Source organism: Triturus cristatus, chromosome 5_1, assembly GCF_964204655.1.
Source record: "Triturus cristatus chromosome 5_1, aTriCri1.1, whole genome shotgun sequence".
Lineage (NCBI taxonomy): Eukaryota > Metazoa > Chordata > Amphibia > Caudata > Salamandridae > Triturus > Triturus cristatus.
The window spans coordinates 919,947,486-919,969,291 of record NC_140587.1 but is presented as its reverse complement, the minus strand read 5'-3'; the positions used below and the strand labels follow the sequence as shown (position 1 = coordinate 919,969,291).

The following is a 21,806-nucleotide window of genomic DNA, read 5'->3' as shown; positions in this document are numbered from 1 at the left end:
GAGGCAGCCGATCTTTACGGAGTGCCAATTCCCTCTTACTGGAACGCTCAAGATTCAGAAAAAAGACGGCCTATGCCCGCACTTTCTCAGGAGCTGCACCGAGAATTTGGAAAACTCTCCTATGGAGATTTGATCCAACCAATTAAAACACACCTCCAAAAGAGCTTATGAAGATTTTGCTAACCAGATTCCTGAACTAACTTAACATGGGATTGTTTGCGTTTGAAGACCGCTCTACACCCTTGATGCAATCGGACGAGTTGCAGGCGACTCTGCCACGCCGTCAAGAGGCTGTTCTGGGTCCATGAACATCTTTCTTAGGTGTTCTGTTGTAGATTACGGTTTGCTATGTGACAGGTAATGAGTTGATTAATAAAGCGTAAGTAACATAAAATGTTTTGAAAGTTTCCCCCAGTATGTACAGCCCTCTAATACCTTTGAGTCATGATTGCTGTTTACAAAATTCTCTAAATAAAAAATAACATTTCTGTAGGAGAACACAAAGTGATGCCTACAATTTAACATTTACAAACAGAAGTGTACAGAAAGTGGAGGGAGCACCAAAGGTCTTGAAATGTACTGTAAAGACTGGATGTTCAAGTATACATACTAACCTCACAGTAATAGATCTGGTGGCTCTTTTCAGGTTTGTCTTTTTTCTTGGCGTGTGATGAGGTACCATCCTCTCTCGGATTGCTCATTTTGGAACAAAGCACGGCTCAACTGCAAAAAATACACCACTTTTAAATTGATCAAAACACTAGAGTTAACATTAACAGGACAAAAAAAAGTAGGCCAAATAGCAAGAACAATAAAAACATGAATTTGACTACAAGGCAGAGTAAAAGCATAAGAGTAATTCCAAAGAGATTGGTGGGGGTCCACCACATTCGATTGCACATTAGTCCTAAAACTGGAACCTAACAGAATTTTAATTCGACCTTCCTATGTAAACTTAACATTGCATTAAAGGAAAAAGGGGAATTTCTAGAGGAAGTTAAAGGTATCGAAAAACTAGTGTGCCTATTTATAACTCTAACCCATCAGGCTGTCGATTCCCTTAAAACGCAAACTCTAGATTTACAAGTAACTACACTATAATAATAAACACTGGTGGGGAAGCATACTAATATTAAGCTCACATCCAAACTTTTCAACCTGATTTTTTTCCTTTATTAACAAAACATTACAACTGCAAGCAGGTATAGATGAATTTGAAAAAGAATGGAACAATCATTCTTTTTAGATCTTGTCTGTGGCAGCGCACGCATTCTCACTTGCAAGAGATATTGTATACAGCAGGCTTACAGACCTTCTATTGATTACCAGAGGTCTTTAAACTGTGGACCGCATTCCTCTGGGGTCTGTAGATAATTCCCTATGGAAGGGGGATCGGGGGGAGGAGGGGGAATGTAGGGGGTGCAAGTGCCTCTTCAGGTACATGTAAATGAAGATGGTCTGGAAGTGCAGTTTTATTTATTTGTCGCGTTTCCAGCCTGGCTACATTTACACACAGCCTTTGAAGTGCAGGGAAAAGTGTGGGAACTGTGATCAGAAGTGCCCTTGGGGTGGAGGGGTCAGTGAGTATGGTTACAGAGTCAATGGCTAAAAAATACAGAACAAAAAATAGTATAAGTATTTAGTTTTTTTCACCATATGGTAACTGTAGGAAGCTGGCTCTGTATATACTATACCAAAGTGAGGTATAGCGTGCACAGAGTCCAGAGGAAACCCAAAGGTAGGCAGAGGTAAAAGTAGATAGCACCTTACTCTCTATTTGTGGTTGTGTGGGCGAACAGTAAGGCTTATCAGAGGGTAGTGTTAAGCATTTGTTGTACAAACTCAATCAGCAAATGATATCACACTCAAAGACTGAACTTCAGACCAATTGGCTTGGCATAAAAATATTGGTTTGGTATAAAAATATTATTTTAGTTATTTTATTTCCTAGAACCAAGCAAGCCTGGCACAGGTAAGTGATAGGTACTTCGCAGTAATAATACAGTTTGTAAACAATTTGTATTGCAGTTGTATATATACTTTTGTTTTGATTATGGTAGAACTACTAGTAATGCAATGCTTTGAAATATTGTACATATTTTCAGTGGAATGTCAAGTAGATTACTTTATTTACACAGTGCAGTATATCTGAATACTGTACTGGGAAATTTCCTGTAAACAGGTAAGTAAAAGCGTTTATTATTTTGTTACAGTTTTAGAAACTTTTATAGATTTTTCAACTCCACACTTTTCACAGAAAAACAGTCAATGTTCAATGTTATTCTATGGAGGAAAATAGGGTTATCGGTTCAAAGGTAAGTATTCAGTTGTGGGAGTTGGTATTCTAGGGGTAGACTCAGCGGTCCCCCAGGATCAAGGATGCACTCTTCTTACACCCTCAGCAGCAATAGGGCGGCCGGGTGTAGAGTGCTGAGGCTCAATGTTATCCAATGGGGGATAGGGGGCCTCCGGTTGGTGGCTGCTTTCGGGCAGGTTGTGGGAGCAAAGTTCCTGGACTTAAGCTCAGGGCAAATGGGGGGGGTTCAAGCCAGCACAAAAGGTGCACCCTCAGCAGCACTGGGGTGGCCGGGTGCAGAGTGCGGTTTTGGCATCGGGCGCCCTGTAGCTTTCAATGTGGGGGGGGGGGGGGGGGGGGGGGTCTCTGGTCTGCAAACACACTACAGGCTCAGGGACAAAGGTCTTCTGGGTGTGACCACCACTTGGCGAGGTAAGTTGGGATACTGGGGGTTGGTTAGGCACTGTCAGTTAGGCAACCCAAGGCCGTGGGGCGGCGAATGCAGGGGTGTCTTTTAGGGTTGGATCTTGTTACCAGCTCCTGGTAGCAGTTGGGGGGACCTTCCAGTTTGAGGCTGCATGCGTTGGCTGGAGGCAGGTCAGGGGCCACCAGATTTTGGGTCAGGATCACCGGGGAGACCTCCTTATGTTGGGCCACTCGAACTCAGGCCTGGGCATCGGGTGCTGAGTGGTGCAGACTCGCGGACTTTGCCAGAGCTGGAGTCTGTTGATGAGCAAATCCGGTGTTCCTGGGAAAACTCAATAAAGTTTGTTAAAAAAAAAAAACCAAATCCGGTGTTCAAGGGAGACAGTCTTTTCTTTTGAAGGCAGGGCAGGTCCTCTGGGTTCTTGAGGCTGCAGGACACACCGGAGTTTCGCTTCTGCAAGTTCGAGGTGGGAACAGGCCGGTAGGGCTGGGGCCAAGTCAGTGGGCGCCCTCCTCTTCTTAGCTTCGGCACGGCTGTCCGGTCCTTCCTATTTTCTTCTTGTAGTTTCTTGTCTTGAAGAAGCAAGGTTCAAGGGTGCCCCTAAAGACTAGATTTAGAGGCGTTACAAGTAGGTAAAAGGTTGGGACCAATGGTTCCCTTCCCTGGGGTGGGTACTCCCATCTGCAAGATGGCGGGGACGGAGAGTTGTTCTTCACCCCGCCGCCCCCACCTGAGGGGTGGGGTTGGCAGAGGTGGGCACGCCTCCCTTCCTCACTTGGTTTTCCCGCCGGTTCTCCCGCCCAAAGTGGGGGGCAGAACCGGTGGTGACCAGCTGCTGGAAGCAGCAAAAGGCCTGAGGAAGCTCACAAAGGCTGCAAGCCTTTGAAGCTTCCCCTTCGTGGACCCTGTCCATCCTGTGGGAGGAGGCTTTGTACCGCGTCGCAGGATCTGCATTGTTTCAGACCGCCGAGAGCAGAAGGCTCTCAACCCAGGGGTCCAGAAACATGTCTGGTGGTGGCAGCTGAAAGCAACCACTCAGTCTGGAAACTAGTGGTAGGTCGTTTTTCAGGGGGCATCTGTGTGTGCACTTTTCATTAAATCCCACAATGGCATCAGTGTGGGTTTAATGTGCTGAGAAGTTTGATACCAAACTTCAGTTTTCAGTGCAGCCATTATGGTACTGTGGAGTTCGTAATGACAATTTCCCAGCACCATATGCTTTTAATAGCAGCACTGCACTTATAAAGTCTAAGAATTGACTTAGACACTGTAGGGGTACAGGGCTCATGCAACTGTACCCTTACCACTGGTATAGTGCACCCTGTTAGAGGGGTGACTGATCTATGCCAGGGCAGTGGGTCGTAGGCATGGCACACAGGGATGTGTGCCATGTCGACTCTTCACTTTGTTCTGCACCAAAACACGCAGCCTGCAAAGGCAGTGTGTGAGTGTAAAGGTACAGGGCCTCTAAGGGTGGCACAATAAGTGCTGCAGTCCTTAGAGGCCTTCCCTGGTCAAAGGACCCTGGATACCTGTGGTACCATTTACCAGAGACTGACCTGTGGCCAGAGAGTGCCAATTGGGTTTCGTCTCCAATGCAGTTTTAGGGAAAGAACATAGGCCCTGGGTACCCGATTGGCAGGAGCCCAGGGCACATTAGCAGTTCAGCAAAAAGTGGGGGCAACCATGTAGAAAGAGGGCACTTTCTCACAGTAACGGCATATAAAATAACATGCAAACATCGTAATTGAAAAATAAATGCAACTTACACTAACCAGTGGTAAATGTACTCTTCAGGATATGAAACTTCAGTTGGCAAATGTCATCACTGCAGATGACATTGTGTTAAACCTGAGAGAGACAGATTTGAACCCTAAATGGCACAAAGGGAAATAGTGAACTTTGTATTTAAAGTGCTACGAGATCCCAGACTGTGGCAGAAAGCACTCTGAATATGTAACTCATCTTAAAATAGAATTACACAGTCTAAGCTAGGCTGCTGCATACTGATGCAGTATTTGAGAGAAAAACTGCTAACAAAAGAGATTTTAGCAATAAATAATCTAACTGTACCTAATGCAAACATGTTTACGTGTTACCATTATTACAATGCTCAGCTGATAACAACCCTACATTACCTCTCAAAAAGAAGAAATCTTTGTCACAATGAAGCTTTAAGCAGGGCCACTAGAATTATTAACAGGGTTGATTAAGTTATGCAGCAAGAAAAGGTAAAATATATGGCGTAATGCTGCACATTTTGTGGTTAGCATTACTTGGAAACACTGTCAAAGGATATATTTCACCAAATTAGTATCAGTATAACACCCAAATATAACTTTTGATCCATCCGAGCTAAAATCACACCTTGTTGTTAAAATCTTCAGATAATTCAGCAGATAGATTATGTAACAAATGTGGTACACATATTTAGGCGGAAACCGCTGCGGCCACAGAATCTCACAATTACAGTGGCCTAGCCTTTAAGTGACTCAATTAACCGCTGGTGAGGAGGCTTGCTTATTGTTTAACTCTAAGAACCACCATCTTAGCCTTTTCTTTCAAGCAGAGGCAACTCAAAGTCAGCATTAACCGTTCAGTGGCAGTTCTTGTAAAAGGTTATTCTAGGGTGTGTGTGGGGGGGTGGGGTATAGGAAGGAGTCCAGCAGGGTTGCATTCAGATGCAGAGCCCTGACCCTCACAACCCATGGGGCCTCAGAGTAATGGTCCAGGAGAAAAAGGAAAGGAGTGCAATTTATAGGTTTTGTCAAAGGGATGGCACAGAAGAGAGGGTACTGTGTGAGGACTCTTTTTTTGGTTTACAAATGGACAGAGACCGCTCCCTGAAGGAGAGATACCCAAAAGAGGGTGTGGAGATATATGTGGGCTTTTTTTTATTAAAAGGGCCATCCATTAGTTCAACAGGTACTGCATGTCAGGAGTGTTTGTGGCCACAGCTGCCGAATAATGGCTGCCCTGCCGGAAAAAGTGGATTAGGCCCATTTTCCTTGCTAGCATTAGAACTCTGGTCACAAATAAACCTAAATTAAGGTTATTTTACTATCCTTCCTTCCTCACTGTATCAGTGTTGCTTTTAGCATCAGAGCAATGACCCACATGATGGGACAATTTCAGGAGAGGAGACATTTGTTTGGCCTCAGAGGGATGGAAGAGATGGGGGTGGGGGTGGTAAGCTGGGAATGTATGTTTTTTGACAAAGGGCAGAGGAGATTGCCCTCTTTGCAAAGAAGTAGCTATCATTAGTGAAGCAGCTGCATCAGCACTGGGGCCCACTGCATCACAATTATAACTGTTTCACTTCAAAATAGTGGCATGGGAACTTATCCTCCTTTCTAACATTAGTTTGAAGGCCAACTTGCAGAACAAGCTTTGGCAAAGCCAATAGGTTTAGACTATGCAAGAGCTACTGGATTAGTCAATGTGTTGTATGCATGTTGTACACCAGCGTGGCTGCTGTTCAGCATGGCTAAAAGTTGCTGGCGCAGAGGAGAGTGTCGTGGAGTGTCAGTGGAATGGCGAAGAGTAAAGTATTGTTGTAGAGTTGAGTGGCACAGAGGGCAGTATATTGGAGTGGAAGTGTGGAGTTGCGTAGATTGCCGTACAGCAGAGTGGCATAGAGTGCAGTAGAGTGGCAAAGAGTGCAGAGGTGTAGAGTACATTGGCGTAGAACTCAGTAGTGCAGAGTAGAGTGGCATATATTTCAGTGGTGTAGTGTTGCAAAGTAGAGTTGTTTAGTGATGCGGCGTACAGTAGAGTGCTGCAGATATGGTGGTGTAGAGTGCAGTGATGTAGAACTCAGCAGCGTATAATGCAGCAGCGTAGAGTTGTGCGCAGTTAAATGCAGTGGTGTAGAGTAGAGTGGCATAGAATGCAGTGGCGTAAAGTGCAGTGATGTGGAGAAGAGTGGCAGAGTGCACCGGCGTAGAGTTGTGCAGAGTACACAGGCGATTAGTGCAGTGGTGTAGAGTGGCAGAGAGTGCATTGGTTTAGAGTGGTACAGAGTACAGTTGCGTAGGGTGCAATCCTACAGAGTGTTGCGGCATAAAGTGGAGTGACGCACAGCAGTGGCATAAAGTGCACTGGCATAGACTGCATTAGTGCAGATTCGAGTGGTGTACAGTTCAGTGGCATAGAGAGCAGTGTTGCAGAGTAGAGTGTCGTAGAGTACAGTGGTGTAGAGTGCATTGGCATAGAATTCACTGGCTTAGAGTAGAGTGGCACAGCGTGCAGTGTCTAAGAGTATAGTTGTGCATGGTAGAGTGCAGTGGCGTAGAGTGCAGTAGCGTGCAGTATCATTGATTAGACTGTTTCAGGGTAGAGTGGAGTGGTGCTGGGTAGAGTGCAGTGGCATAGAGGAGATTAAAATAGCGTAGAGAGCAGTGGCATAGAGTGTGGTGTGAAGTTGTGAAGTATAGAGAGGAGTTGCCTAGATTGGAGTGGAGTAGAGTGCAGAGTAGGGAGCAGAGCAGGGGGCGGCAGGGTGGAGCAGGGGGCGGCAGGGTGGTGCAGGGGGGCGGCAGGGTGGTGCAGGGGGGCGGCAGGGTGGTGCAGGGGGGCGGCAGGGTGGTGCAGGGGGGCGGCAGGGTGGTGCAGGGGGGCGGCAGGGTGGTGCAGGGGGGCGGCAGGGTGGTGCAGGGGGGCGGCAGGGTGGTGCAGGGGGGCGGCAGGGTGCAGTGTGGAGCAGGGTGCAGTGTGGAGCAGGGTGCAGTGTGGAGCAGGGTGCAGTGTGGAGCAGGGTGCAGTGTGGAGCAGGGTGCAGTGTGGAGTGGCTTAGAGTGGAGTATGCATGGTGTGGTAGCACCGCTATTATGGACAACACATTTTCAATTGAAATACCCACTACATTTGCACATAAGAGGGAGGTGCCTTAAGCGCTTTTTTAAACTGCCAAAGCCTCTGAAGAGAAGTGGGGACACTTCGAAACGCGTCAGGCATCCAGGGCAGCTTAAACAGTGAAAGGAATCGTGGTGGTGGAGGCGTGCTTACCTATTGGGGCTTCTTGTGAGCAGCTGAGGCCCGAGTGCTCCTTGTACGTAAGGGTACTTTGAGCTTTGATATTTACGCGGTGACCCTGCCGCGGGAGGAGCACCACCCTGAGAGAACCGGGGGCCATGCGGTCCTATACAATGGGCCGATACCATGGGGCAGCAGCGTATGGATCTTGCACGAATCACACCCAGCGAGGCCCATCTGTGGGCTTAAAATATCGCCAGCTGAACATTTGCGCATCGTAAGGCACTACAAGTCCCACAAGCCCATCCAGGGCGTGCATCCATGCAATTAAGAGGGAGGTGCCTTAAGCGCTTTTTTAAACTGCCAAAGCCTCTGAAGAGAAGTGGGGACACTTCGAAACGCGTCAGGCATCCAGGGCAGCTTAAACAGTGAAAGGAATCGTGGTGGTGGAGGCGTGCTTACCTATTGGGGCTTCTTGTGAGCAGCTGAGGCCCGAGTGCTCCTTGTACGTAAGGGTACTTTGAGCTTTGACATTTGCACATACGTACAGTTCTGGCGACACCGTTCCGGATTGTCTGGTTAAAAGTAACCCCACTAGAGATAACACAAGTACCCACGCACATCAAAGGTCGCACATCAAAGGTCACACACTCGATTAAGTTTGGTATATTAACCTCACCCTTCAGAATTGAGCAATTCGCCCTTGTTTATGGTCAGATCATTATACAATTAGCTTCACAATGTGGGATGTTACTCTGCCCAAAACTATGCCCTATCAAAGAGGTTCATCCAGAAACTAGAATCACAAACATGGAATCCCCATTTGATACCCTGAACCTTGAGCTGCATACAAGTCTGGATAATATAGACAACTTTGAGAGAGAAAACGCCAACTAGCAACTAATTGCCATTAACACGCATGCTCCTCTACAGACTCAAATCTCAAGCATTAGGCGGCACCAAGCATCTAAATGGTTTACTGCCGACCTAAAATCTGCTAAACTTAGAACACGTCAGGCCAAAAGGAAATGGCAAAACACCTATTCAATAGAATCTAGAGAACAATACAATCTGAAAAAAGCATTGAAAATGCAATCGGTCTCGCCTTTAATTAAGTTAAAGCCATTTGCTTTGCTAATGGTATTGTGTAGCAAAGCAAATGGCTTTAACTTAATGAAAGGCAGACCTATTGCATACTCCATTACAACCTGGCTCGCAGAGTGAGTAGTGCAGGCGCGCTAGGCTCGACCTAAAAATATGCACCACAAAGACACCTATCTATGAATGGGCTTTAGAGATGTTTTAAGGCATGGGCAAAGTGGGCTTTGGCTCAGGGCCCCACCCTTTCAGTGGGCCACTGATAGAGCCATTTCTGTTCTCAGAGGCCTTGCCCTGATGCCCTTGAATAATTCTGAAACAGATTGTTTTAAATACTGTTTTCCTTTAATTCATTTTTAAAGTGGGAGATGTGTGAGAGTCTGTTGTGTTTATATTTCATGCAACATCCATCAAAAAGTTTTTTAGATCAAAACAGGTGCTCACATATGAGAAATGGGAAAGGGTCACGGATTATTTGCAGGAATATTTGAGAGCTGCTGCTGTGTTACAGTATTGAAAACACACATCACTATCCTTGAATATTAAATAAAAACACATTTAGAAATTGGAGAGTGTGTCAGTGGACTATCAGTGACCCGGCCAAAGAGGGCATGAATGAGCTGAAATTGGATCATACATTCAAAGCTGTTCCCAACAGGGGCCCTCAAAATATGTTTGGACCAGAGACCCCCGAAATCCTTAAAATGTCCCGGAGGGGCTATTCACTTAACATCTACGTGTAATAAGTAGGAGTTAAGGGCATTACACTGGACACCTATGGGTACCAACAGTAAAGGAGCAGCACCTGCCAAAACGCAGACGCAGGGAACATTAAACTGAATACCTACTGAGATGAAGAGGCATTGGCTATTTGACTGAAAGCCTGGGGTTATTATAATGACTACTTGCAACGCGATAAATAGAATCGTAACCTTACTAAGCATACTCTCCTTTTCTCACTGGAACTGTTGCAGACCGTTTAGTAGGCAGATAGGCAGTGGAGACAGTACAAAGGCGGCACATGCGTTGCACTCATTACCGAATCAGACTTGCACATGCAATAAGACCGTGCTGCGGGAGGGGGCTGCACACATTTACGGGGGGTGCTGCACAAGCAGGGTCGGTCTTTGCGCGGATAGCGCCCTGGGCAGAACCGAATTTGGCGCCCCTTAATCCTCTGCTTTTTAGCCTAGTTGTAGCCTGTAACTTAAAATATACAACGAGCAAACCATTATCTCCATTCACTTGGCAAACATGCTTTTTCTTTCTATCCTGGTACTTGTAGTCCGAGGCAGGAATGTTTAAATCGCCCGTTTTTTCAGTTTTTTCCGGAATGACAAGTATGAGGAAGCCTAGAAGGCAGGGGGTGGAGGAGAGGTAGGTTCCACACCTTCTCAGTAACATAAGAAAAGGATCAACCACCACTACGGCTTTTCAGGGCCCTAGGAGAGTAACTGGCAGGAAGCATCATTCTGATACAGTTGAGGAGAGGATTGAAGGAAGTGAGAAAATGTGACAGAGAAAGCCAGGACTCACGGAACAGTGGTATGTGTTCATGGGGTCAGGCAAGGGAGATATTCTTTCGAAGACAAGAACGAGAGTCTAAAAAGTGACCTGAGGACACAGAAGGCAAGCATGATTAAGTCTGAATGAAAGGACGAAACGCAGGTAAGAATGACCTTGTGGATGAGTGACAAGGGAGTAAGGATGAAGACGGAGGTACGTTAAGTATTATGAAGTAGCCGTGAGTGGCAGGAGGGGAATGTGCAGATGGGGAAGAGCTGAACTATAAATAAATCAATAAGTATGAAAGAGGTATGACCGAGGCATGGTTGTGGCTATGGGAAGGTGACAGGTCGAAGGTAAGTGTTGCTAGAATGGGATGGCGGGAGAGGTGCCAATTTTGAAGTCATCGGCTCAGATTGCCAGAAGTAAATCAAGATGTAAACATTGAAGAGTATCTGGCGTGAGGCGTGTGAATGAGGGTTGCCTGCATGGAATGGGGAAGTAGGGCGAGGAGGAGGCAGGTGTATCTGGAGCACAGTTACGACAGAGGTGTAAGTTCAGGTCGAGACAGACAGACAGACACACGCACACACACACACTACGACCCGTCCTGTCCCCGGTTCCTGTCACTGCATCCCATCCAGAGCGAGCTCTCACCTGGATGGGACATGGTGATGGTCTCATTGGCAGAGCCGACGTTGAAGACGACCACGGCCGACGCGTTGTGCATGGCTGCGTGCCGGATCTTGTCCCGGTAGAACAGTTGCCCTTGGGGATTAGTGTCACCCAGCTCCGGCCGTGGGCAGGCATGGGGAAGCGCGTGTTGTGCGGGTCGCAGACCAGCCGGTCCTGGGCCGTTGGCATAACTGCAACCCCTCGGGCATCCTGCTTGGGCGAGTGTTCCCCGTAGCGTCCGCACTTGCTCTTCTCGGAGCGCAGCTCTCCCAGGACTGGGTCGGTATAGGTGATGTTGAGGAAGGCCGTGTACCACTCTTCCTTCTCGGCCACCGTGAAGTCCAGGCACAGCAGATGCACGAAGCAGCAGGAGGACAGCAGCCATGTTGAAAGCGCCAGGCTGCGGCACGCCTGCACCAAAGACACCGGGGCCATGGCGAGCCCCAACCCCCATTAGTGCTGCTACCGAGTGAGTACTGAAGCCTTCTTGGCACACTCCCCGCTGTGCAGCTGTTGGTAGCTCAGCAGCTTCCCGCGACTGTGCTCCATCAGAAGACTGGCGCACAGACCTGCTTTCGTATCCCATGAATGCATGTACCCCTGCTCTTCGGCAGTCTTCGGAAAATAGACCCCTCCCTTGCATGAACAGACAGAAGCAGACGATCTCAGAGCTGCGTCACCACGCCTCTGTGCTTTCCCATTCATCTATTTTTCACTGTGTCCGTCACCGTGTGACTATTTACACCACTGCATGCCTATTAGCGCTACATTGGAATTCCATTTTGTGTTTCTTATTGCACATGTATTCTCAAACTGACACAATGCAAGTGTGTCTTTCGTTATTATTTTTGTGTTGCACATGTATTATCAGAAGAGCCCTCCTTAGGGTTACAACATGGCCGGTTTTAAAGGTCGGATTGGGATTAACAAGGCAGAGCAACGCGGTCCCGAACCTTAAAGAGGACCGCGCTGCAGCCGATCTCGTCTTTATGGGTCCATATGTTTGAAACACATGGCCCCATAAAGATAAGAAAAGCCTTTACTACAAACTTAAAGCAACCGAGCCAGTCCAACTGGGACGGCTCTAAAAGAGAAAAGTGTAAGTCACTAGATGCTCTTTTCCAATCGCTGGCCACAGTTTAGCATAAACAGTGACGCCAGCCAATGGAAAAGAGGGGCGGGGCTTAAAGCCCACTAGAGAAATCTACCCTTACTCATTAAATCTCGCCAGCGAGACTGCGCATGTCTGTGCAGTCTACGCCAGGCGAGACCTAAAAAGCTATCTTGGAGGCTAAAAAATTGTTTTTACTTACAAAGTACTAAACATAAATAATAAGACAAAAGACATCTTCAATACAGTAAGGGAGCTATCAAACCCTGATCGTGTGACCACCTCCCCCTCATCACTGCTACACAGAAACTATGTAATGATTTAAACTCTTTTTGTAGATAAAATCAAGAAAATTCAAGAATCCATAGATTCCAACCACAAGGAAGTGGAAGAATTTTCAGGAAACACCAACATCAACTTAATGGCTATTTTTTCATGACTAAATAAAGAACATCTTGTTGTACTCCTAAATAAAATAAAAGCAGGCTCCCCTAAAGATGCCTGTCCCCCTCATATACAAAAATCATTTTTTACAGCATTTCCAGAGATTATCCTCTCCCTACTGAATCTATCCTTGACCCAAGGGAATGTGCCGTCAGCCTTTAAAGAAGCAGTGATTATTCCGCTTTAAAAAAATAAATTTAAAAAAAGGCATTGACCTTCAGAAGCTGGACAATATAGGCCTATATCCCTGCTTCTCTTCCAGACCAAACCATTAGAGACACATGTAGCTGAACTTCTTAGCACCTTCATAGAAGGAACCAATTTCTTAGATTCCCATCAGACAGGCTTTCGACCATCCCACTCCACCAAATGTATTGTACTATCCATCATGGATGACCTATAAGGAAAGGTTAACGAGGACTGCACTCAGGCCTTTATTCTCTTGGACCTGTCTGCAGCCTTCGATACCGTCAACCATTACATTTTGATGGAACGTATTGCTGCAGCAGGTCTCAGAGGTGCAGCCATAAATTGGTTTAAATCCTTTCTAGAGGACCGGAAGCAATCAGTGCGGCTTTCGCCCTACAAATCCAGCATCGTCAACATGAACTGCGGCGTACCACAGGGTTCCTCTTTGTCCCCGTACCTCTTCAATGTCTATATTCACCCCCTCATATTCATGCTTCGTCAGGTGGGGGTAAAGATCTAGAACTATGCTGACGATATGCAGCTGATCTTTTCCATCGATGATTCAACAAACTCCAAGGAGTTTCTCAGGAACACCATGTTGTTCATTAGGAATTGGATGAAACAAAAGTCTCTAGAACTACGAAGACTGACAGAATTTTAATGGTTCTATAATTATGTTATTTGTTGCAACAGCCCAATGCGGCTCTTTGCTCTAGAGCAGTGTTTCCCAAACTGGGGTCCGAGGACCCCCAGGGGTCCGTGGCACATTCCCAGGGGGTCCACAGGCAGCAGTTATAAAAGCACTGCAAAGTTCCTTGTAAAATTAGCAGTTTTCAAGCAACTATAAAAGTGTCAACAAAATGCCAATGATTAATGTAACTACTGGAGAGAGATGAGAGTTTTGTCCAGTGGCAGCTTTTACTTATCTTATGTGACACAGAGGGTTAATATGCCTACTGCAAAGAATGTGTACAATGCATTAAAAAAAAAAAGTATTTTATGTGCATAGGTCAGTGGGTTACTGATTTTGTCACAGAGATTCTTTTGTCACTGTGCAATTCATAAGGCACAATCGTAATCTAGCACAGTGTCCTATAAACTGTCTTCAAAGAGCTGCTTGCAAACTGCATGGTAAAAGTTAGCAACATATGTTTATTCCCAGTGTATCATTATCCTGATGCTGCTATTTTCCCACTTCCTGCACATGAACAATTTTGTAATGCCGTTTTGTCACTTCTATGTGTGCTGCCTAATGCAGCACACATGGAAGTTACAAAACATCATTTTTATTAAAGATTGTTTATGTGCAGGAAGGGTCACCTTCCTGAACATATACAATCAAAGGTGTTTTGCTTTTTCCGTTGGAAAAAGCAAAAGAGGAGAAATAAGGCATTTCTCCTCATTTTGCCAAGTCAAGACCAGGTTTTTCATGGTCTTAATTTTGGTCCTGTCTCCTATTTAAGCTGACCTTGTAAATAGAGGGCAGCGTCAAAATCAATGGGTGTTGGAGTGAAACGCCCACTGCAACTCCCACTGCCCACCTTTTTCATGCTAAGCATTGCGTGAAAGGGGGCCTTATTTACAAGGCAGCGTTAAACCACAATAAGTGGCTTAACGCTGCCTTGTAAATAAGGCAAAGCCCCTATTGCCACAGGAACATCGCAAAAAGTGACGTTCCCATGGCGATAGGGACTTGTAAATATGCCCCTAAAATCCTTAGTAATTTGAGTATTTGTTTTGTGTGCACACATGTGTTTATTTATTTCAAATTACTGTTTTAATGTTTGAAATTTAAATCCTGCAAATTGCTTGGGGGTCCCCAACTTCCAGTGGTGACTCAATGGGGGTCCTCAGGAGTCAAAAGTTTGGGAACCACTGCTCTAGAGGTATCTGTGTCTATACCTTTCATCTTGTTATATTCAACCCTATGTACAGCGCTCAGATACCCCTGTGTCATGTGCGCGCTTTATAAAACACTCTAAATAAATAAGTAAAACAAAAATCAATTAAAACTCAACTCCGTAAAACCCTAACAAATTATCGCACTGGACTCCTGCTCACTGGCCCTCGGAGCTAGGCCCCGCAACTATTCCTAAGAACACAATTAATAGCCTAAGCCTACAAATCGACTCAGATCTTTCCACGAGCTTGCAGATCGGCTTGGTACCTCTTTCTGCTTTTTCCAAATACGGCAATTGCAAAAAGTTAGAAGGTTTTTCAGCAGAGAGGCCAGCATTCAAATCATTATTGCCTTGATTTTATCAAAAATGTATTATGCAAATACAATGTACTAAGGCCTCCTGTGCAACCAGAAATACTGTCTGCAGGTGATACAAAACCAAGCCGCCAGAATCATCTATCAACAAGGCAGACTAGGTCACGTCAGACCGCTGCTGAAGGAGCTCCACTGGCTTCCAGTGGAGCAGCGATCCATGTTCAAAACAAGATGCATCCTGTTCAAAGCTATACATGGCACATGTCCCAAGTACATATCCTCTACAATTCACAGATACTCCCCACAGCGCACCCTAAGCTCTATGCTTATGAATCTATTGGTGGTTCTCAGATTCAGACACAAACGGACAGGAGGGTCGCGTTTCTCAAGACTGGGACCCCAATTCTGGAACTCTGCCCACATCTTTGAGACTAGAAACAGGCCATATGCTCTTTAGAAAAAAGCTGAAGACTTGGCTTTCTACCCAATCTTACAGATAGACACGTACTTTCTAAACCGGTGACTCTAAAAAAACCTATTGGTGAACGTGCGCCCTAGAAATGTCCAATAACACAACCTAGAGTTTTACTAATACAACTATAAAGTTTACAAATACTTGAACCGTTCATTTAAATGTAGCTGTGAGCTACAGCATTTTCTTTCCTACTCACAGTATCCGGCAAGATTGTCAAATCGTCTTACTTTGAAGTCAGAGAAAGCAAAGTTAACACCAAGGGACATATTATCAAGAACGGCATTAAAATTATCACCGCTTTAGCGGCCGGAAACTGCCGCTAAAGAGGCGATAATGGGCTTGATAATATGCCCTTGAGAATTCCAATAGAAGCCCATGTTCTGGTGTGAACATGGGCTTCTATTGGAAATCTCAAGGGCATATTATCAAGCCAATTATAGCCACTTTAACGGCAGTTTCCCGCCGCTAAAACAGCGATAATTTAAACGCCGTTCTAGATAATATGTCCCCAAGTTCTCAAGGCAGACTAATTCCGATATTTGACCTCTGTCTTTCATTACAGAGCAAACTTGAGCACAAGATTTACAGTCCTGTTTACAGAAAGGAGAAGTTGTGGAAGAGAACAAGGAGAGGAGTTCCTTCATTTAGATTACTTCCAGAGATGAATCCTCTGCATCACACTCCCGCCAGACCAGGTGCCAAAGGTCTCTGGACAAAGGGGGTCAGCTTCCTCTCCAGTGAGGGGAGCCAGACTTGCATTTAACACAGGCAGTGGCTTCTTCGAATCTCCCCTGCTTTGGAATGCCAATCAGCAGGTCATCCTGAGGGAAGGGGTGTAAACACCCTCTTACTGGACAGGCTTTGTTTCGGACCTCCTGAGAGCAGAGGCCCTCACCCTGGAAAAGTCAGAAATTAGTCTTAGGTGGCAGGCTGGCAGAGACCAGTCAGTCAACACCAGAGGCTGGTAGGTTTTCATAGGGCACCTATAAGATGTCCTCTATGTGCATGTACTCACAAATCCACCACAGGAATCAAGGTGGGTTTGTGAATATGAGATGTTTGATACACAAACATCCCTATTTTCAGTCAAGCCATTATGTACATGGGGAACTCGTTTTCACCAGTGTCCAGCAAGTGGGTTAAAATGGCTTCATTAATCACTTGGACTGCAAGCAATAGTACGGACCAGCACAGGGGCATATCTGCGCATGCAGATATGGGGCTGTAATGCCTGCTGTATGGGTGTATGGGTGACTAACAAATATTACATGCAGTGTTAGGGGACATGGCACACAGGGGTGTGTCATGTTTTGTTTTTACTTTTGTCGGCACCAAAACATGTAGCCTGAGATGGCTGCCCTGCAATAGTTTGTTAAGGGGTCCCTTAGGGGTCCCTTAGGGTGGCACAATTCGTGCTACAGCCCTTGGGGACCCTCTTTAGTACCTCAGGCCCTAGGTACCATTTACTAGGGAGAGTGTTAAACGTGTTGCCAGTTAGGGTCACAATTGTACAGTTTTGGGGAAGGAAATCTGGCATTCGGGACCTGATTAGCAGGAACCCAGGGAACTTTCAGCCGAAACCACATCAGGCAAAAAGTGGGTGACCATGTGAAAAAGGGGCACCTGCCTACACGAATCCTGAACGAGTCAAGCGCAAAGGCGACAGTAGCACTGATGAGTAGATCATCTGGTTGACTTGTGGAGTTTGTATCATCCTCTAGACAGTTCTTATCCATCCTTCCAAATCAACAGCATTATTATTTTTTGCCTCCCCACGATCCATTACTCTCTCATCCACAGAAATAGTTACATATCATGATGACATCTAACTTGCAGAGCACCATACTTTCTTGTGAGGTGCTGGAGATGTGTTTCTATATACCCAGTCCAACTAGCCTTTCATTTACAGGATCAACACTTGCAATCAGATAGATCAACCAAGGGCCCATCCTATCAAAACCGTAAATAAATCGATTGGAAAACCGCAAAAAGTAAATGGCCTTTTTTATTTATTAACACTGCCTACACAATAACAAAACAATATCATTGTACAATACCCAAGTCGCCCATTGTGATTGGAGATATTCACCCTATTGGCATATCATGCGATTGACCTTTTTGTACTTTCGACCATTATCTGCTTAAAAAGGTCATACTGTTCATGTCCTTAAAGAAAAATAAATTATACAACAAACCAGTCAGCACTATTCCTAGCATAAGAATTCATCCCTCCTATTGGCTCTTCTGGGGGAGACATGGTATTTCTGATTTTGTTTTTTAAACCCAGGTGGAGAGACTGCAATGTATGTAGCTTTTTGGGGACCCAAGCACAATACTAGGCAAGAAAGCAAGACTGATGTATGTGGTTATGCCAGAGGATCCTTACAAATGGTTAATGTCATGCTTCTTGAAAAGACGACGTAGGTTATTTTGTGAAGTGCAGGGATGAAGATAAAAATCTGATGTGAATAAATAATTCATTTCAGATGCTCCATAGACCTGAGACATGCATCTGGTTCACTGTTTGGAGTTCTTAGTTGCATGCTAGATAATAGCTTTGGTTTTTGCTGATTATAAGTGAGGGACAGTTAACAATAACATTACTAGGAGACATGAAATCAAAAAGAACAATCTAACCCTGGTCATGGCTCCTGTATTTGCCCAGCAATACTACTATTAAGTCAACCCTTCCATGGGCACACTAATGACGACAAGTGGTGAATATAGGTCCAGGTTGATCTTCTATGGCCTTACAAAATATGTTCGATGGGTCTTCTAAGAGAATATACTCTCAACCTCAGCTCAAGCTTACTGGTCCACTCATTTATGCGACCCATTACATCAACCATATTAAAAACTGTTAGTAAAAGAAAATACAATTTGTGAGGTTCTTACTGTACTATTAGATGCAAGACATTTTATTTAATTGTTCTTTTTGTTTCAGGTAAGAGACGCAGCCACTATTTTATGATAATGTATTTGGCATTACCAAGTATGCAGAGTGTGGATTCTTACTACCTTCTAGACAATGCATCATATTTTAAAGATTCAGCTGGAAGATTAGTACCCTGACAAAAAATAAAATCTAGCTCCATCTTATCTACTACAAATGTTATGGAGAAAACAATTACTGAGGACTACACTCCGTGGAGAAAAAGAAAACCCACATATAACCCTGGAAGAAACCAGATTTCCTAGAGTGCAAGTTAGACTTCACCAGCAAACTATCCTGCACTGTCAAGGACTTCTGATTAATGTGATTGACATTAGATTCTCATCTGAGTCAATCATGGAGTTGCTGCAGACTTTAAGCACTAGTGTCCAAGATTGCCAGTAATTTTCGAATTATTATTTTAAATATGAGGAAGAAAACACTGAAAGCTACAACACACCGCCCTATAAAAACCCAAAACAATATATTGAAGTCCACTGAAAAACTCAAGCAGTTTGTGCCAGCAGAAGCAATGTCTATACAAGTATATGCTCTGCAGTGTAATGACATGGCCGTAAGTACCTAGCACAGGAGTGGAAGAGCGTAAAACCAGTGGCTGCAGAGCAGCTAGTCAGTTTATGTTAAAAACCGTTAATGGTGAGTTAGTTTAGGTACATAATGCTGCCACTGATGGAAGTGGTTAAACTGCTAACCAGGTCACAACTGCACTGGTACACAAAGGCGGCCCCTCTCCTGTCACACAACTCATTGCACTGCTGGGCCAGGAATTGCGCCACTGCAGTGAATACATGCTAAGCAGACAGGCATCAATCTGGTCAACCAGGCAGTGCACAACCACCTGCCAGTGACCATGACCGCGCAGCATACTCTATCATCATCCTGAGATCAACGGAAGACACGAAGAAACAAGAGGGACTACCAGCAATGGTACATATGTCCATCTGTGGCACAGGCTCCAGCACCCCAACCCATTACTGATCCTTACATTTGTAGCCTGCACTTTTTTTGACCAGTTAAAATCACATAACATTCTTTATAACAGAGACACTCCCAAAATGCCACCAAACGCAATTGCTGGAGCAGAGTTTTCTGTTGAAAATTTATCGAGTTTTAAGCTCCAGTTTCGTCTATATGTTATGATTTTAAATGATTAATTTGTAACAACTAATTAATAGTTTGTTTTGTCCGGACTAATCAACATTACTAATGAGAGAAACTACACGTGGGATGCATATATGTTGCTTAGTAATAGTGTGCGGTTTTATTCACAAATGCTATTTGTTTTGTGTTTGTGCGTTTAAAATAACGTGTACTAATGCTTTATTGTGTCGCAGAAGCATTGACCTCATTGTAGATGCAGATTGGTTTAGGTTTCCTCTCCTATATTTAGTGTGGATAGAGTAATAGTGTGAATTTAGTGTGATGGGCCCTAGCGTATGATGTGTGATTGCGCGTGTGACTGTAGATTTACTCTGTCCGTGGAAGCAGGGAGAATTTATATGCGCCGATCTGCAGCACAATCACTATTAATAACTAAAAGGTAATCATCTTTGTCTTACCCATTGTCAAAAAAAGAGGGTATGCAGCTTAGAATTGAGCATAGTTCACCTTATTCTCCATTTGGACAAAGTTATGCCAAGCTCAGACAGGATGATACTACAGCAAAGGGGGAAACTATATTTAATACAAGGTAAACATGAAATAAAAATGCACCATTCATTTTTTTTAAAATGTGCAAAAATCAACAAATTAAGCATATTGCATAATGCATGCTAGACTTCGAAAGGGGGACAACCGCCATAGAGACATGTGAGTGATCTGACCAGCCCTCTCTCTGTACGTGGGGTTCATCTCACGATAAGTGCTCTTTAAAGCAGTATCTAACTTTGTGAATCACCATGCAAGAGCTAATGTGGAGGCTACCATCAACAGAATAGCGTCAAGCCTGGGAGACACTGGCTTTCCACAGGGAAATTTAAAAGAGAAACAAGAACGTGTGTACGTCCACCCCATCCTATCTCAATGCTTTTAAGAGGGAAGACATTTGCATGTGCATTTACATTTCTAGCATTATCAAACCTTCACCTGAGGGATTACAATGAACATTGGTAGTCAAACATACTAGATTGCTTCGTAAGATACTTAACTAAACGCGATTTGTGATTTGCCTGGTTTCATATTCATTTCAAATCCTAGATAATATACATAACCAAAATGTATACATATGCAATACACAATTCTGGTTCTGCTAGTATTTGCATTAAACCTACATAATATATACTTACATCTCTAAGACTCTCTGCAATAAAACGACATTCTCCACTCATTTGATGGCATTAAACCACTCCGTGACGATAGCCAGGTTCTCACTTTGCTCTACTGAACCTACATGCCTCTAAAACAAGCCTCGGGGTGCACCAAGCATCCCTCCAACACACTGCATGAGCAAATCTCCTAGTCTCAACCTAGATAGACTACTACCCTAGATGACATAAAAAAAAATAACCTAGACTGCCAGTAGACAATGGGACACCTGTAAACGTTCGGGATTTAATCATGTAGAAAATTGTAACAACTGGAATGCCTACTACGACAGAGTACCACACTGGTACTGAAGATATTACTTGTAAGGAGGATGCATCTTGTTGTGGGTGTGGAGGTAGTAGAGACAGGGCGGGATCGGAGATAATTTCAAATATACCAATCTGGGTATATGGAAGGGGGCACGCGGGCCTGTGCCGCTCATAGGATGAGTTGATGCAGTTATTTTCGAATGATTGCTTCTAGAGAAATGTTGGGGTATTATAACTACTCTACGTTTATTTGGAACCCGGGAAAGGTAGAAGAATCTGCGAAACCGATAGGCTTGCAAGAGCAGATCTTCGCTCCTCAAACTTTCCCGCCTTTGACTAATGCAGTTAAAGCAGAGGACAAGCCAGTGTGGTCTCCAAGTAATATACTTCGGTTGAGCTCGGTGCAGGCTAAAGGCTCAAGACAATGCGTAAAGGAGTGGTTTGTGCATCTAGTCAAGTCTGTAACTCAAATAATGTACTCTTCTTTTTTGTACCTTCTTTACCTTCTTGTAGCCCGAAGATCCAGGTTCAGCGTGCAGAAGACGAACCTGAGAATCCGCAGCAAACGCGCCGACTCAGTCAATGGACGTTGTTCGGTCCCCACAAAACACGCATCAACATGGCGGCTTGCGCTGTTCCGGTGAGAGCCAGAGAGCCACTGACAAAGAGAAAGGACAAAGCGCGCTGGGCCTTCCCTATGGCCAGTGTAAAAGTGGCGGCCATATAAGCAGAGAAGAGGCAGTGGGAGAAATATTGTTAGATACTAACTTTGAAGTGTGCGATAAAAGTAAAATCAGTTCCAAGAGGCGGCAGTAAGGTAGTTTACTTAGCATTTAACAAGTGTGTTACAGAAAGCGACATAAAATCAAT

The 21,806-nt window shown here is 44.8% G+C and overlaps 1 protein-coding gene across 4 annotated transcripts in view; it reads right to left on the bottom strand.

Annotated features, from left to right (window-relative positions):
• The window catches only part of LOC146831607 (uncharacterized), a 331,737-nt gene extending 310,159 nt beyond the window's left edge, over positions 1-21,578 (bottom strand). Inside the window, exons 1-2 of one of the 4 annotated variants that reach the window (XM_085605955.1) lie at positions 21,431-21,578; positions 615-723 (exon numbers count right to left, since the gene is read on the bottom strand). In XM_085605955.1, coding sequence (XP_085462081.1) covers positions 615-701 — 87 coding nt within the window. In that variant the 5' untranslated portion in view covers positions 702-723; positions 21,431-21,578. The remainder of the gene's footprint in view (positions 1-614; positions 724-21,430) is intronic. The other 3 variants (XM_085605956.1, XM_085605957.1, XM_085605958.1) reach the window with 3 other exon arrangements.
• Positions 21,579-21,806: the final 228 nt, after the last annotated feature.